We start from the raw sequence: 18,179 nt of genomic DNA, 5'->3' as shown, positions 1-18,179 counted from the left end.
AAAGGAATTTGTGAAGTCCTCTGTTCTGTAATATGTGAGTTTTAACTTTAAAATAAGATAAGAAGCAAGCTGTCTGCAAGAAAAGAGTGTCTGTCCGTTAATGGAGAAGAGCTGCAGGTTATCAGGTTGGCTTTCTGAATACCTGAAGGCTGTGAATAATATCATTTTCTGGGCCTGCACTGAAGTCTGGCTTCTGAGAGTGGAGGAAATGCTGTGAAAGGCAGATGCGATTCTGTTGTGTTTGGTTTTTCTTCTATTTGGCTTCGAAACGGCTCATGTTAAAAAGCGCAGGAGCGTCCTGTTGGACTGGGAGGTGGATCCAAACGCAGCGTGTTGGCTGTCGTGGGGGTTATCAGAACCGCAATAACTCAAACCTGCGCGGCCCCGGCACCGCAGGACGGGCGGTGTGTCAGGTTATGTCTTGTTTTGAGAGGTGCAGGCGGAGAACCAGCTGTGCAGGGATTGCCGAGGGGGAACGAGGCACCGGGCGCCTTCCGTCCGCTTTGCTGTGACCCTGCCTCGAGCAGCCGCCTCCACAGCGCGCGTCTGCCCAGCTTCTTCTGGCCCAGAGGTGGCTTGAGAGCCGAGCCGCAGATGTTGAAATGTTTCTTAGCGCATTCAGAGGGCAGATTTATCATTAGAATCAATTCCCTGGAATATATCATTTCATAAGTGGGTGAATTGGCTCGGGGTAAAGTTCATCGGGCGGCACGTGGGACTGTGCAGTTTACCCTTGTGCTTCCTTACAGCCCAGATTTCGGTCTGTGGTGTCAGACAAGATAATGATTCAGTTTCAGCTGCAGAGGGGTCACATCACCAGCCTTTGGAGGGAAATAATTCCATCAGCCCCGCATTGCTCAGAGGTTTGAAAAGAGCAACAAGCTCTGAGGAGTTCTAGGGATTGCTTTTAAATAAAACAAAAGAGATTTCCGCGTATTTGAGTGAGAGGGTGATGGTTGGATCTCTTTGGAGGATGCAGATGGTTGAAGGTGATTATTCCGGGGTGGTGTGTCTGTAGCTAAGATCCATAGGGTCCCTGACACCTTCTGCTGCGAGTGTGACGGGCCTGGTGTCCCCAAACAGCCGGAGGAGCGTCAGGTTGTGCAACGAGCAGGAACAGTGTTGGTTCTGAGCTCGGGATGAAAAACGAGGATCCAAAATTCCTTTACACATTGAGTAATTGTGTCAGAGAGCAAAATTACTTTATTCACTGCATAAATGTGAAGGAAAACTACTCTGCTCGCTTTGTTTCTGTGTCTAATTGTGAGCGATGCTGACTCGCAGGTACCTGGGGGTGCATCCCCTTCTGGAAAAACACCTTATTTTGCTGCTGTGGGACGGGCGCTCAGGCTTCATCGCCTCATTTTCACACCTTCTCTTGTTCACATTTTTGGTAACTATCAGCTCTAAAGAAGTCACTTGAGCACAGAGCAGCACTTGGTTACTGCCCCGAGAGGAAACTTCTCTTTGGTTTGCAGTGCGGCGGCTGCTTTGTTCTCAGAGCCCTGGAACGGTTCCGCTGTTCTGTTTGCGATCGGCTGCGTGGCTGGCGAGGGAAACCTCTCGTGTCCTTTCGCTGCGTCTGTGTGCCAGCCCGCTGCACAAACTCCTGCATTTCGCACCTTCCGAAGAGCACGAGACCAGCCTGCAGAGCAGCTGGGCCGCTCGCTGCTGAGTGCGGAGCTGGAGCTTCAGCGCGGGCTCCGTCGTGCGACTGTGGCGTGTGGGGGGTTTCCTGTGCGATGGCGCTGGTGCGGCTGCGGCGGCAGCTCGGGGCAGGCTGGCGCTGCGCTGCTCAACGGCCCCTTTTGTCTTTTCAGTCTCCTTTTTTTAAAATCTCTGTTCTGAGAGCATAAGGTCATGGCTAAAGCTACAGTAATATGCACCTTTTTGGCCCACAAAGGATGATAATGCTGTGTTTTAGGCATATTGATGCTGGTAAATTTGTGCTAGAAGAGCGCGATACTGTTGTGTTCAGGGCCTGCCTTCTCTGGCTTTGCTATTCTGCTGCTTTTTTGGCATTAAAAACGTGGCCCAAGCACCAAAACCAGGTGTCAGGAAAACTCCAAATACTGAGCTATAAGAAAAATTGTCCTCTTGGTTTTGAGGGGTGAGACACAGAAGTTGCACCCATTGAATATACCACACGACATGGGCTTGATTATCTGGACACCAGTTATCTGCATCTTCCTGTTACTTGAACTTGGGCCTTATATCCCCAGATCTATTAATTAAATGGAAAATAGGTGCTATTTCAAGAACCTCAGCTCTCTGGATTCATTCAGTTTTCCTTGGGGTACCTCATCTTCTGGTCAGCTGGGGTTTCCATACACCAGCAGCACCTTTGGAGCACCAATAAGGAGCCGCTTTCTTTGGTTTCACCACAACTTTCACAACCGAGCACTAAAAGTGGCAAGAAATGCATCGTGTAAAGCCCCAGTTCCTGGAAACAGCAATTAGTTCGGGACCTCGAGTTTCTTAATTACTGGGCCCAGGGGAACCCCAAGGTGAATCAGTTACAGACAGCAGGCTCAGAAACCACAGAGAACGCAAACAATCCGTCAATGTGTTTGTCGTCTCTCGAATTTTCTCTATGCTTCTGCTCCCTCTTCCTAATTAGCCGAGATGAACTGTCCTGAAACTCTGAATCCTCATCTGCCTGCAAGCAGCTCTGTCTTTTGTTAATCAGATGAAGAATTCTCTCACGTCCCCATGTATTTTTCATGCATTAAGCTTTTACAGCATTAGCAGTTACTATTTTTTAAAATGAAGCAGAGTGAAGGAGAACACAGAATGTGATGTCTTGGGCTCTTTCAGGGAGGAGGAAAACTTCAAAGTTGTTGTGTGTGTATATTACAAAGAACTGGAAATCCCTTTCTTGACTTGTGTGTACAATATCTGAGGCAACGCTGTGATTTGATTCAAGCGTAACTTTTTATGGTTTACTGTTTAATTTAAATCGGTGCGGTCCGAATGACGTTACCAGTGAAAAACGAGCTTTTGTTGAGATAAACGGCTGCCATCATCCCGAAAGTCGTCCTCTGTTTTGACGTTTGTGCTCCGCGTCGCCGTGTGCGGTGATGAGATGTTGCTGTTGGGCGCAGCTGATGACGCTCAGAGAGCACGAGGGTGCGAGGGGGCGCAAGGGGCGGAATTGGCTCCGTCCTGTGTTATTTGGGTTGTTTTCTGGGCAGCAAAGCTGCGCCCCCAAAGCAGGGGCGGCCGGAGCGGGAAGCAGGGCCAGGGGTGGTTGTTCCCAAGAGTTCTCAGCGTCTCCCTTTGCACAGACCTTGCTCTGCCCTGTAATCCAGACGGCATCCGAGACTCCGGTGCCTGTTGCACCCGCTGCTCTGCAGAGCAGGAGGTGCCTTCGTGGGGATCGCATTTAACGAGCTCTGCAAATGGTCTGTGTGTAATTACTGCTGCTGTTGGTTTCTCCAGCGAGGCTTGGTGCTTACGGTCAGGGCTGATGCGCGTTTGGCTGGAATGAAGCTGCCGTACCTGAAAGACACGTGGGTGACGCCGCAGTTCTGCAGCCGCTGCGTCGCTGCCACGCAGGTGCTGGGGTGTGCTGGTACCGTCACAGCGGGCAGAGCCTCAGAGCGCTCAGCTGGATGCACACGCACAGGGGTCCAGCCTGGCTGGCACAGCCTGTGTGAGCAGCCGGGCTCCTCTGCCCCGGGAACGGAGCAGGGCGTTCTGGTCCAAAACAGCCTCGTTTTGTGTGATTTCTCTTGTTCTTTAGATGTGGTGGAAAAAAGAATGAGAGGGTTATTTTTCCGGCACAAAACTATGTCTCAGTAACAGCCTTCCCTGCAGCTCGCTGATGTTTTTCCTGCAGATCCTTCATGAAACCAGACAATACGGTAGCACAAGGGCAGACTCAGAAACACAGACACCGGTGGAAAACTCCACTCCGGACGTGTGGCTTGAGTGGGAGTGGAGCTTCAAAAGTGTTCTTCCTTTTAAAAACGTGGCGATGTCTCTCCTCTCCCCTGGGCCGTGCACGCCGGGCTCTCCGCTGGGAGCCCGTGGGTTGTGCCCGGGCGTTGTGCTGAGGATCTGCGCGTCCCTTTGCGGGCGGGAGGGATGCGGGCGCTGGGGACGCTGCTGGGGCCACACAGCCAATCGGGCAGTCACAGGTGAATTAAGTTCTCTGATCCCGCAGTCTTTAGTAAAGAGCCCTTAGAATTTGCCCCTGGAGCCCCTGCACATCACATACCCACGTCCTCTGGGTGCATGAGGGTTTGGAGATGAGAACGACGTTTTCTCTCCTTATCACCCAGCATTTTTGAGGATGGGGAGCTGGCTCCAGGCTGTGCCGGAGGACCTGTTGTTTGGACAAGAAATTCACTGTGTGCAACACAAAGTGGCTCTGGCTGTGTGTATGTGGAGTGCTGCCTGCGGGCCTGAAGCGGCGCAGCGGACCAGGTGGGTTTGCTGGGCTGCTGGTCCCGCGGTTCTCGGTGCCGTGGCCTGTTTGTCTGACCCGTTTCTCATTAACTCTTTGTCAAAGCACCAGGAAGCCTGCTTAATTGCAGGCAGAGTGCTGAATTTATGAGTTCATCTAGGCTTCATGTCCACACATTGACAGAGGTGTTTCTCTGGATCAAGTCTTTTTCTCTTCATTTCGTGGCAAGAATGGACTTTCTGTTTCAGTTACTTCTGAAAGTCATAAATTGTAGCAGACCCTCCCTCCCCTTTATTTAAAAGAAACACAACAAAACTTCATGGCAACAGTATATTGCTCTAAATCAGCTTGTGGGTCATTAAAGCAAAAAGGAAAAAGAAAAAAAAAAGGGAAAAATCTCCCTCTAACTCCTGCCAAGTAAAATGCGACCATCAGCCAAGCTGTCAGAGGCAGATCCTGCGACGATGGGATGAGAAGGTTTATTACACTTCGGGCTTCTGGGGAGGGATGTTATAGCAACAGGACGCCGGGTCGCTGGTGGCAGACCCGCGGCTGCTCCGTTTCTCCGTGCGCGCTGGGAATCCATTAAGGAACTGACGACAGATGGCGGCGCCCCCGGCCCAGCGCCTCCGCGGGCCGAGCGCAGGATGCTGCCCGTTCAGACCCAAAGGAGCAGCCCAGCAGAGAGCCCGCAAATTAGAGGAGCAGGAAACCTCAAATGATGTGCAAAAAAAATTGTAAACCTTCAAGAGAATTTTTCCATAACTTTCGCTTCATAACTCAGCATTTCTGATGTTAATAAATTATGAAACGGAGCCTTTGCGAGATCAATGAGCCTTTTGGATGCCGGTCCCGAGCGCTGCTCTGCAGACGGCAGAGGAGGCTGCGGGGCCCTGGAGCACGACGGCAGTTTCCTTTGGCCGGTGGGGATGAGTCTGAACCACAAGAGGGTCCTGGCTCGGGCTCCGCGCGCCTCTGCCACGGGCCGGGTCGAACCCGGAACCAGACGGACGGGAAGGGGTGTTTGTTGAACCGAGACTGACGAGAAGGACGGGGAGAAGATGGCGAAGGTGGTTCTGTCTGAGCAGGACGGAACCGGGGCCCGTTACCGGCCAGGAGGGGAGTGGGGCTGAGGTGCTTGGATGAGCTGTCGGACTTGAAAACAAAAGTGATGGGAGGTGCCCTGGGTTAATATATAAAGGTGTATATGGAACTCACAGTGTGCAACAGGGGGAAAAAAGATGAACTTGGGTTTTGGCATTCACTGAAAAGGAAGCCGCGAGCAATCCATGATTGGGTGGGCGGGATAAGACGGAAGGCTGAGCAGAGGGAGAGGAGGCAGAGGAAATGTCCCCAATAATTAACTTTACGAGAACGCCCCCGGCTGCAGTCCAGGTGGAAGCTCATTTCTCCAGCAGGCGTACGGGTGCACGTCCGTCCCAGAGCACCCGGGTCTGACCTGGGACAAGGTGGGACAGGGACACGTGTTGTGGATCCAGGTCTCACGTAGGAGGCAGGTAAAGCGCTTTGTCCTGCGCTGGGCTGCAGTGGCAGCACCTGATGGTTTGAGGCTTGTAAAAATGATACCGATTACTAATTATAAATTGATTTTCTCTTTTCCTTGTCTCCCTTATCTTGCCCCTTCCTTTCCCCTCTCCTTTTCCTCTGATAACCTCTTTTAATGTCTGAGCCAAATTATCCGTCTCCGCTGCCTCACCCATTTCAGAGGGCGCCTGAGCGCAAAGTGCAGTGGTTACAGTTCAGCTCCACCAAGGCGGATTCCTGCTAATTACATGTGATCCTCTGTTGTTGTTTTTGGTGGGTTTGTTTGTTTGTTTGTTTGTCTGTTTGCCAGTTGCTTTAATAGAGCTGGAAACGGCTGTTTTGACGAGTCCATCCCGGATCGGGTGTTGGATGTGCTGAACGCACCTCGCGCAGTCACTGCGGGTGGATCCCTCTGCCATCTCTAATGTACCCCCAGATAATGCTGTTTGCCCCCCTTTTCTTTCCCCACTTAATCTTCCTCGGAGCACCAGTTCTCTCTCAGTGCTCGTTGTGCTGCTTCTAGCAAATCTATAAGAGTCAATGCCCATGTGCGTTCCAAAAGCAAACCTGCAAACAGAAGGTCTGGTTTGTTGCTGACAATGGCTTGTAAACAGTCGGTTCGAAGAATTTCGGCAGAGGAAATTTCTGATTTCCTTCTGGTCTAAACTGTGGAGATGTGGTCAAAGGTTGCAGTTTGTTTTTCTGGAGTTTTTTAAGGTGTGGAGAAGAGGGACTTAGAATATTCATCTGTGAGAGCACATTTCACAGTGGAAAAAATACCTACTGCAGACAGTAATTTGTGGCTGCTATTGGATATCTCAGTATTTTTTAAATTGTGTTATGAGTTTCATGTAGAACATCAGAAACGAGCGTGTGAAGCTGATCTGTAATTAGAGGTGTCAACCACAGAGCGCCGGCGCCGCTGTGCCTGGTCCCGCTCGGCGCTCGGGGGCGTCTCACGGCCGGAGGGCAGCGTCGTGGCAGCAGTTTGGCACCGCGGGGGACAGACATGGGAGCATCCTGGTAAAGAACATCGCAGGCGTTTGCCAGCCTTGAGATACCGCCTGTTTGTGTCTCTTCAGCTGGCGGGGAAGGCATATGCTGCGTGTTTGCAAATACTGAGATTTTGAGAGAACGATTGTCATTTAAAGGCAGGATTTATAAGACTAGCCTGTGTTCTTGTAGACAGTATCTCACTTTCATTTTTGTTCCTATGATAAATCGTAAGTATCTAATGAGCACCCAGCTGCCAGGGACTCTGTAACTGGTAGTTTAACCTGTACTTTGTTTGCTCCTGGGTTGCGGGCACACAGAAAAACATGCTGTTATTAATCAGGCAGCTAATGCTCAGTGCAAGTTAGAAAGCTACATAAATCTGGACTTATTCATCAAGGGTTTATAGCGAGTAAAACCATAGACCGGCCATTCTGAGCACCTTTGCTAATAGTCTGTTCCACATCGTTGCGTCCTATTGTGCCCCCGAGCTTCCAGCCTGCTGCAATTGCAAAGGAAAAGCGTGTTAGCAAAAATCCGGGGAGATTCCCTGCCTAAAAATGATGCCTTTTATTCATATGCATAAGGGGACAGGAGAACTCGCAGGATCACTTCACTGTGGCTCAGCTGGCCAGGAGAACTCGCTGCCTTTTCACAGCTGTATTGCTGGCGATATTCTGCCCATTCCCTTCTGCTCCATAACATTTTGTCTTCCAGCTGTTGGGATTTCCAAGGTCCCTATTGCAGACACAGACCCGGCCCGTTGGAGAAGGGACAGTCATACTCGAAGGGCTCGCGATGCCTTGTGCTATTTACGGGGCGCGTGTGTGAAAAACAGGGGCTGAAGTTCTCAGGGTTTTGTGCAACCTCTTTCTCGTTTTGATCTGTGAGATTTCACACCCCTGTTGGGTTTTCGAGCTGCACTCAGATCAAACCGCAGGTCGGAGGTGATTTGTGGCGGGACGCTGTGCTGAGCTGCCGAGCGCCCTGCAGGGCCCTGCAAGCAGCCGGCGGCTTGGGCTGAATTCCGGCTCTTCCCAGGGCTGGCCGAGTGTCTCCAACAGACTGTTCTGGAATACGGGAGAGGTGCCTGTGAGATACCGCTGGGAAATGAAATAGGCTGCTGGCAAGCCCTGGAGTTTCCGTGTTGTATTCTGGGGGTGACTTCACTTCTCTGCCCGCTGCTGTGTAAATGAATGGGGCTGGGAGGTCAGTGGGCTGCTGCTCCTTCAAACCCTTTTAAACTATATGCGATGTACCCAGAGGGGCTCCCAATAAACAGCTGGACGTGGATGGTTCCTCCTGGTCTGGTTTTCCGGATGGTTTCTGTGATCACTTTCCGTCCAGTGCTGGCCGGGCTATTCCGCTTCGTTAGCTAATTGGGGGTCAGTAAGGCCAAGACTAGTACTTTAATCTCAACAACAGTCAACAGCTCCAGTCACCCTCCATGTTCCTAGAAGTTCCCTGAGATAAAACAGCAGTTGTTGTTATTTTAGCTGGAGTAAACTCCGTGGAGCTTTTCAACCCACGTTAAGGACGCTTTAGAAAAAAAATTACGAAGTCCAAACCACCTTGAATTGGCTTCCTGTGGCGTCACCGCCGCGCACTTTGTTCAGAGTCCTTTCCTGCGGATCCCGGCACAGGAGGGTTGTTTCTCCCACCAGTTCTGTCCCAACAAACACCGGTTCTGGGAGGAAACGCAGTGTTTGCCGTAGGTCGGTGTGTTTGGCACCGGGGTCTCTGCCGACCACGTCGCTCCAGCATCTGCCGGCCTGACCTGACACTTGATTTGTCACCATCGCTGTGTTTTGATTGTTCCTTTGTTCCTACCCTTTCTTTTTTCCCTCTGTCTTGAAACAGGTGGGAAAGTATTATGGTACCCCATGAGATTTTGGTTGAATTAATGGATTGCTAGTAAAGCATGCGAACAGCTTTTGGTGACTGAAGGAACTTGCAGGGACACGGGGCCGGTGGGGCGGAGGGGAAGCGGGGGGACAGGCGTTCCTGTGGGGCGCAGGCCAGCTCGCGAGCGGGGTCCAGCCTGGCCCCCTCAGCCCCAGGGGCTCTGCCTCATCCCGGCGGCGTCCTGCGTCATGTTTAAACCGGGCTTTGCTGAGTGAATTGTGAAATGGATCTTTGCCAACGTTGGTGTGGAATGCGGAGCATCTTTTCTGGTTCTGTGCCATCAAACCGTGCTGTCTCAAGAATTAAAACATGCCAACTATCTTGCTGGTAAAACAGTGTTTCTCTTTAGACCACAACCGTTTCATTAACCTGTATTTTTTCACACCTGGACACACTTGGGGGTTTTTATTTGGAAGGATTCCTCTCTTGCGCACTGGCCAAATTTTACATCGGATGCTCTGGTGTCACCGTTGTGATTCTGTAAGCGAAGGCACCATTCATTACAGCGCTTTTAAAAGCATCATTTCCCAGCCCTGTGGGAAGTGACCAGTTCTGAAAGTCTACTCAAAAAAGGAACGTGATATTTATGTATGATAAAAAATGATCTTGCGTGAAAGGGTAAAATAGATAGTGTGAAGATGGGGCAGTCTAAGGGCCTTACTATTTAAATTAATCCAGTTCGGAGGAGTTCTGTGCTTTATTACTTGAGCTGGTGTGGATACTAGAACTGTGTGTAATCCTGCGCCTGTAGCTCGTGGACAACTCAGGTGCACGTCCTCGGAGGTTCTGCTGACCAGGAACCGCACATTATGCCTCAGAGCTGATTTTAGTCTTGTCATGTGCGTCTTTATTAATTACACACACCATCCCGCTTTCCCGTTTCTTGTTTGGCATCCTGCGCTGCAAACAGTTCTGGCGTCTGTCTCGGTTCTGTAGCCGTCCCTTGGTGCTGGGTGACCCAGGTGTTTCTCGTCCTGTCCCTGCAGGTCGCTGATGAGCTGGGCACTGAGAAGTTCGGAGTGGACGCCGGGCAGAGTGGCTCCGCCACCTGGCTCAAGTTCATCCGCGGCAGCTGCTCCTGCGAGGAGCAGAACCTGGCGCTGTGCCACCTCAACGACCAGGTAACCACGCGCCGTTACCGCCTCGCCGGTCCAACCGGTGCGCGGGGCAGCACCCAATGGAGCGACCAAGGGACTCATCCCTAAAACCAGCTACAACCCCTGCGCTGATGGGATCCTCTGGTGCGGGACTCCCTTTGTGGTGGGGAGGATGGTGTGAGACACAGGTTGTGTTAACAAAACGCAATGAGACAAATGGGAACCGGTCTTGGTATTTTGTTGCCATCGACGCCGTAGGAATTTGCTGTGAGGAGCAGACAGAGGTGGCAGAGAGCGATTCCACTGCGGGACTGGGGGAGAGCGGGGAGGGGGACGCGGTCTGGGAGTCCCCTGAGGAGGGAGAGAAGAACAAACCTGCAATGAAAGGAAAGACCTTGCAGTTAGAGATCACCCACAAACTGAGCAGCACTGTGAGGATCAGAGCCAGGACACGCTTTAATCAAAACCGTTTGCTTTTCAGGAAAAAATCAACATGTTTACATGGGGAGACCGTCCTTTGCACCCCCCGCCCCAGCCCACATTGTGTTCCTTACGCTCCTGTAGCTTGGGAACCTTCCCAGGGCTGTTCAGGGGATTTTCCTGCATTTCTAAGTCATGGGCAGCAGGGTCTGGACCTCAGAACGTGCTGCTTTCCGTTTGGTTTCTTCTTCCCCAAAGTGCAGGTTAAAATGCTGCTCTTTAGAAAGACATCAGTTCATGCATTTCAGTAACTATATTTCAATTGTGAAACCAATTTTGACATGTAAAATAATGTTAGCCGGTTTTCTTTATATTTAGTCTTACTTCATAGGTATTTGCGAGGAACAGAAGGTCCTTGATTAACCGAGATCATTCTGTTTCTCAAGGAGAACTGGGAAAAAAAGTGTAGAGAAATGAAATGATTTGCTAAATGGATCTGGAAAATGATACATGACTCCTGGTTTATTTTTTCATGTTGCTACTGCTGCCTTCATGGGGCAAACACTACAGCAGTTTAGCTGTTCTTATTCAGGAGACTAATCTTAAACAGCATATATGTAATAAATATAATAGCCATGAGCTTGCTTCGGAATGATAGCTGCTGCTTTTGTTTGTGTTACTTATATTGGAAAAAAAGAGCCTAACAGGAGCTACAGTGATGGAAAAAATAGGGCCTCTGTTTAGTAAGTCAATCTCGTGTGTGCATAATGGAGATATTTGGTGTGTATTTTACATACGCGGTCTGTGGCTGTTGAGGATTCCTAGGTGTGTAACACAAAAGAGGAAACAGAAAGCAATGTGGCTCGGCTGAGACAAAGGGAAGGCGACTCCAGAGGGGGAAAAGGAACAGGAGCAGAAGGAGCAGCCCCGGCCTGGCCAGAAGCACCAGCGCCCGCTGCCCCGAGCAGCAGCGGCGGCGGCGCTTCCCGTGGTGTTCCTTGCGTTTCTAGTGCAGGTCACTGTTCGCAAGACAAGGACATGAACCAACTGCTTTTGGGCTCGTTTTGGGCAGTTTGCCCGTCAGCTCCGCTGCCGCGGCTGCAGCTCCTGGCCGGGTTTGATCTCTGGGCAAACGCTGCAGCTGTTTTCTCAGCTCTCTAAAGTGCTTTTTTTCCCCAAAGTACAAACGTGTTGCTGCAATGAGGCGAAGATGAATAGTGGCCGTAACTCGCGCGGCAGGTAAACGGGGCTGTTTCTTATGAAAGATACTTGAATAATGAGGTAATACTGGGACGGACTTTTCTCACTTGACGTGTTTCATCTCCATCTATTGCCCTGATACTGAAGCACCGCGTTGTTTCTGGGCCGTCTGCCTCAAAAGCACTTTTTCTCAAGGAAATGATGCACAGAACCCCAGTTATATTGTCAACTATTCTACATTAAATAAATCTGGTAATTAGGAGAGTTGCCCTTTTGTTGTGAGAAATAAGAAAAGGTAACGTGTGGAATTTTTATATAAATTATGAACATAAATGATTTATGAATGTTCTGATGTGTTAGTAAATCCCATCTTTTTGGGTGCACAACAGATTAAAAAAGGAAAGGAAACACAGCAGTAGTTTTAATTAATTCAGACCATCAGTAGCATGATTGCAAGATGAAGTTTATTATTATAATGAAATGTTAGACGAAATTTACGTGACTCCAGAAGAATCCACCTTTTCCCTGGTCATTAGTGAAGCTCGTACTGTGTTTCTGGACAGATTGCAGCAGACATGTTGTGATTTACATATTGTGATATACATGTTGTGATATACATCAGCAACTTTGTTCTGAGAACAACCAGCAGTGAAGGGGTCGGAGGTGACGCGGTGGCCACGTTGGCCAGTGAGAGTTCCTGTTCCGAAGGGTTTTCCCAGTGTAAAAATTGTGAATGTATCTATGAACTGGGTGTTACCTTTTAGGTGGTGGTTTGTGCTTTAGAGCTGATTTTGCTTGGGGTCGGTAGCTGAAAGAGGAACGTCTGTTAGTAGCTGTTTGGGGTGCTTGTCTTTTTCCCGTCTCTGCATAAGCCGCGATCCTGCTGCCCAGTTTGCACCGCACAGGGATTTTCAGCTGAGGATCTCAGAGCACAGCGAGATACCCAGATCTCTCCAGCTGCACAAATCCCCATTTTCTGATGGCGTATCTGGTAGATGTGAGGATGGATGTATCTTCAGTGGGAGAACTGGTTACAAACCAGCAGAAAATTGTGAGGAAAATTGCGCCAGGGTTCTGGCAAGTGCAGGGACGGGTTTCTGTGCAGTTTGGGACAGCTTGCAAATCACAGGCAGTTACATTTCAGTTCTCAAACGTTTGGGTTTGTGGCTATGCCGCTGCTGCTGTTTGAAACTCTTGTTGAGAAATTTGATGCCCATTCTGCTGGGCAGTATTAATCTGTTTGCACGCAAGATATCAATGTGTCTCAATTTGCAGAAGAAATTGAGGGGGTTTAGAGCATGCTTAGGATGAACGGAGGCACCTGCACAAACCAAACGCATCGTGCTGATCTCATTTTACCAAAAAGGGCTTTTTCAGGTCGGAGTTGCGGTGTCGGGGTTGATCTCGGCGATTGTCGCAGCGGGCCCGGGCATGGCCGCAAAACCCCGGTACAGCCCCAGCTTCCCTCACTTGATCCGCGCTGGGGGAGGCGGCGGGCGGGACGCGCCGGGGGACGGGACAGGACGGGACAGGACGGGACAGGACGGGACATCGCGGCCGCTGCCGCCGGAGCGGCCCCGGGACAGCGCTGCCCGCGCCCCGGAGCGCACACAGGTCAGGCGTCCCGGCCCCCTGGGCTGCCCCCGCGGCCCCGCTCCGCACCGGCCCCGCACCGCACCGGCCCCGCTCCGCACCGGCCCCGCTCCGCACCGGCCGCTCGGCGGGGACCCCGCGGCGGGCGGAGCCTGCCCCCTGCTGGGCCGCGCGGGGGCCGCCACGGGCCCGATCCCGCTCCGGCCCCGCTCCCGCCCGCTCACCGGCAGCTCCGCCGCCCTCGCCGGAGCCGCCCGCAAGTGGCGTCGCGCCGGCAGCTGCAGCGACTTTCGCTCGGGCTTTCCCGGGGAAAGCTGCGGGTCCCGCTGCGGGCGGGTCCCGGTGCGGGGTCCATTGCGGGTCCCGCTGCAGGTCCCGCTGCGGGCGAATCCCGGTGCGGGTTCCATTGCGGATCCCGGTGCGGGTCCCGGTGCGGATCCCGGTGCGGATCCCGGTGCGGGTCCCGGTGCGGGCGGCGGGCGCTGCCGGGGCCGCTCGGCCGAGCCCTCGCCCAGCGCTGCCGGAGCGGGAGCGGGTCCGGGAGCGGGGGAGGCGGCGGGAGCTGCTCCCGGAGCCGTGCGGGGTGAACAGCGACCCTGGTCACAGACCTGCGGGACCGCTCACTGGCTCGCGGTACATGGTTATTTTTAGGTTTAGTTGTAACGAATTATTAATCCCTTGGGAGTTTCCCGAACTGGGTCTGGAGGAAGAGCTCAGAGCCGGGATTCTCCAGCGGTGCTGCCCCGGGCAGTGGTGCCGCATCTTGGGGCCGATTTTGGCAGCAGCAGCTCCTGGGATGGAGAAACTCCCATGAGAAGGGAGAAAAGAGGCTGTGGGAAGAAAAACGTATCATAGTGACTGTATAAAGCAGCCCACACAGACATTTAAGAGTTTTGTGTCTTCCCCATAGACAGTAGATGGGCAGAAACTGAGCAGCAGCTAATTCAGGGAATCTTTCTGGGTAAACTGTAGGCGATATCCTGAAAAATAATTTTGCGCGTTGCTGTTAAAGGCACACTGTAAATGGAAGGTGGACGGGGCATGCGGCTGGTGCGGGGTCTGTGGGGTCGGGTTTGGTTTCTGGTTTGTTCTCGGGCGTTGTGGCGATGGTGCGGAGGGCGAGCAGCGCTGGGCTCGGGGCGGTTCTGAGGTCCAGGGTCCAGGGACCGGCTGCCCCCTGGGCTGGTTCAGACCGTGGCTTTAGGGGTCGGATCCTCAGGCTCCAGGGATCCACAAACAGCTCTGTGCAGATATGCTAATTCAGCGCTCTAATCATCAGGCCAATTTTGGCTTAGAGAAGCAGAGACTTAAATGTGTCAATTCCATCAGTTTAATCTTCCCTGCGCTATAACAAATACACCAAGCTTATGGGAGGCAGGGAAAACAATGGGAAGATTTTGTGTAATTTGAAGGAGAGAGGCTGTTACCATAAATACTGCTTTATTGTGCAAGCCGAGTGAAACGCTGACACACATGGAGGAAAATAAAGGCAGGAAAAAAGAGCTCTCAGTAGCAATTATCACACAAATCAAGTGACAGCCTCCCCTATTAGCTGGAATAATTTGAGTTATTGGTTAAAATGTAAAGTGCAAGTCTTTGCATATTTAACGTGTCTCTCAATTTTTGTTTCTGATTCCCAGATCTATTATAAAGTTATTAAAGAAATTGAGCCAGGAGAAGAGCTCTTGGTGTATGTGAAGGAAGGTGGTTATTCCCTTGGGAACATGGCGCCCAGCATGGAAGGTAAGGCCTCGATTCACCAGACAGGACCTTCTGCACCTCTGCCAGCAATCCTGCCCGTGCCGAGCGCCCAGCCGGTGCTGCGCCTGCTCCGCGCCTGCCCTGCTCCCACTGGCAATATCTGTGCTCATTTTCACTGCTTCTGGTGAGCTGCCTCAGCCGCTGATAGCGAGCAAGCTCTTATTAACCCCAAGCCATGCAACAGGTTAATTTGCTGCTTCTCTTTGAGGGACGTTCTGGTTTTCAATGCGGTTGGAGGTGCCTTTTGAATTCCCAGGGTCACTGTGTTTCTTCAGGTTTAATAAAGATGGGCCAAATGCTTCCAAGGCCAAGCAGAGGGTGGAATTATTGTTGGACAGAATTATCGTTGCAGAATGTGGACCCTGCAATGCTGCAGTGCTGCAGTGAAGCTCATTTACTGAAGGTCCATTGGTGCAGGGATGAACAGAGGGTGCTGGCTCACTGACATGTCAGGTTTGGGATTATATTGTCAGCATTCTCTCCAAAAAAGTTCACAGTTTTCCCAAGATGAGCACACAGAGATGAATAATTAGTGTATTCTCAGTGGTGGAGTAACACATGCCTTTTCTTTTTGATGTCAGGGAGAAATCAGAAGGCAACCTCGCCGCTGATTTGCACCTCTGTTTCTAATTGGCTTTTCTTTGAAGGCGCAAAAAGTGCTCCTTGTTTTCCATCTCCATCACTCTGCAACATTTATCTGTGTCTTCCTGGTAACGTTTAGTGCTTTTGCCACGTAATTGCTTTCCAATTATAATAGGCCAACATTAAATATTTGACTTCTTAATACTTTTTACTTTCGGTAATGCTATCTTCCTGCTGCCTCGCACCCCGTTTCCATTCTGAATTAAGAAGAAAGAAAATGCAAAATTGTTCTACACAAAGATAATTATCATAAAAGTCTTTTCTCCGCGCCCAGCGAACGCCGCAGACCCCTTATCACTGCAGGAATTTGGAGTAGGGCACTTGAACTCCTTTGAGATTCAAGTCTGGTAGATTAGCATGTAGATGCCACATAATTGTGTTCCCCTTGGTTTCTCTGAAAGCTATTAGGCACTGATTTATTTTTCTGTTACATTCCTGCTTTGTCCTGAGTGTTGCTGATGGAACTTAAGATAGACACATATAACCATAGATTTGACAAACAAGACGCAGAGAACAGGCAGCAATTTTTTGTGACTGGGTTTTTCTTTTCCTTTCATCCCCTCTCCCCGTGCGGCGCTGGAGCAGCAAACCCTGTTTGGAGGGCAGCGCTTCGTTTGTGCTGCTCAGCAACAGAGGAAAACTTTAATGAGAGAGAACTTGTTCTGAAGGGCAACGGTTTTATTTTTTGCTGCTTAAAGAAGGAAAAAACAACTGTGATGAACCTGAAGTCTGCAAACCGGGTGTGTGATATAAAGACAATAAGCAGATACCAGATGGTCTCAGTTCGGTCCTGAGCCTCCTCGTGGCGACACGTGTGGCGTGTGGTCACAGTGCTTTGCATCGGGGTTTGTCAGTTCTCTAATTCTTCTTTTCTTTAAACATTTCTCTTTCCAAACTCTAATATTCTGAAGCACAAGCATTTCTTATCACCCATCTTTCCTACCTGTGTACAAGCTGTTGTGTTGGTGATGGCAGTGGAACGTTGTTACTGCAGCACGAGCTTGTACAGAGCAGACGGGGTTTGCTCAGCTCAGTGATGTGCGAAGGCCGGAGCTCTAAAATCTCTGTGGCTCTGAGAGCATTTGTCGGGTTAGTGCAGTCTCTGAAGCAGCATTTGTTAGTGCCAGCGACACCCTGAGCTCAGCGCGGTGTCTGAGCCGGTGCAGAGCGGCCACGGGCCGGCGGAGCTGACGGGCTGCTTGGTGACGCGGAGCGATGGTGGCGAGGCCGCTCCTCAGCCTGTGTCTGCGCTCGGGACACCCGATGCCGTCACGTTTGTCTCTTCTCCCCCCACTTGCTGCTTCTGAGCCAAGAATCTTTTCGGTCCATAAATATGATGAAATCTTGAATTTTGCTGGGTAACGTTCATGCCGCTGGTGCGAGTCCAGTGCAATAACAGGACATCTGATACTGGAATTCCCCCCCCCGCACTTAATAAGTAGTTCGGATTATTTTAATGGTAGGTGATACGCGCTCTGCCGATACTGCTGGGTAGTTCTTTGTATCCTGATTTCCAGGGTTCCCTCCCCAGGGACATAAAACACGTGAGATACACATTGGTTCTATTCTACAAAATGCCAGCAGGTAGAGTTCCTCTAGGGAGTAGAGCGGGGCCTGATCCACTTCACAGCAATGTCAGAGTATATGATCTGTCAAAACCAGTTGAAATGGGAGAGATACGGGTATTTTCTTCCCTTAGGTCTCCTTTTTTATTCAAAATCCCTTTTCATCCCCCAAAGGAAAGTGTTGACCCGCTGGATTATATTTCTTCTCACATCCCTCCGTTCTGCAGTCCAGGAAATCCTGCAGCATCTCTGTGTTCTGTCCACCCCTTGTGCAGACGGTGCAGAACCGCTGGAGGTGCTGCCTGGATGAACAGCAAAGCTTCGCTGGTCGTGTCTCAGTGGTATTTTCTTTTCTAGCTGCGTTTGACTGTTTCCAGTTTGTGGGCATGTCGATACTTTCCGCGTAGGTGTGGAGCACTTTGGGTTTCATCTGCCCACATCGCTGCTTGTCGCAGCCGATGGGATCTGCTCTTTCTTAGTCACCGCAGAGGCAAGTCGCAAACCACAGCCTGAGCTTAACTGGGCTGTGTCGAGGGTGCCGGAGAAAGGAGATCGCTGCCCGGGCGCAGGTGGGGAATCGGCGGTCTGGGTGAGACGCTGCCCGCGCTTGCGCTCGTGTCACACTAGCAAAATTCACCCTGATTGATATAAAACACCATTTCAGCCCTTAAAGCACAGCCTAAGTGGTTGTAACTGTGCAGAACTTAGGACAGACAAGTGCATGGGGTGTTTAAACGAGGGTTTGCTGGAAGGCTGCGGGTTCTGAGCAGAGTTCCAGGCCCCCGTTGTCCCCTCCTGCGGGGATGGATCCGGCGCAGCGGCGGCTCTTGCCACATCTCGCAGAATGGTTCCTCCCTTCCCTGTGAGCTAACGCGTTTTACCACAACCTTTCCTTCGGAAAGTGAAGTTACCAGAAAAAGAGAATAAAACTAATCGGAAGCAGAGCGCGGGGGCAGAGGAGGGCAGGGGAGGGCAGGGGAGGGCAGGGGAGGGCAGGGGAGGGCAGGGGGGACGGGGCCGCGCAGCATCGGGGACCGGCGGCGGCTG

General features: G+C 51.3%; 1 protein-coding gene across 1 annotated transcript in view; it reads left to right on the top strand.

Annotated features, from left to right (window-relative positions):
* Positions 1-18,179, top strand: part of PRDM16 (PR/SET domain 16) — a gene marked incomplete at its 3' end in the record, with an annotated part of 213,471 nt that overhangs the window by 169,214 nt on the left and 26,078 nt on the right. The window contains exons 4-5 of the mRNA XM_080358814.1: positions 9,841-9,975; positions 14,805-14,907. Coding sequence (XP_080214940.1) covers positions 9,841-9,975; positions 14,805-14,907 — 238 coding nt within the window. The remainder of the gene's footprint in view (positions 1-9,840; positions 9,976-14,804; positions 14,908-18,179) is intronic.

The sequence above is a fragment of the Nesoenas mayeri genome, assembly GCF_963082525.1.
Source record: "Nesoenas mayeri genome assembly, chromosome: 24".
In the NCBI taxonomy this organism is placed as follows: Eukaryota; Metazoa; Chordata; class Aves; order Columbiformes; family Columbidae; genus Nesoenas; species Nesoenas mayeri.
This window is presented reverse-complemented; position numbering and strand designations above follow the sequence as displayed.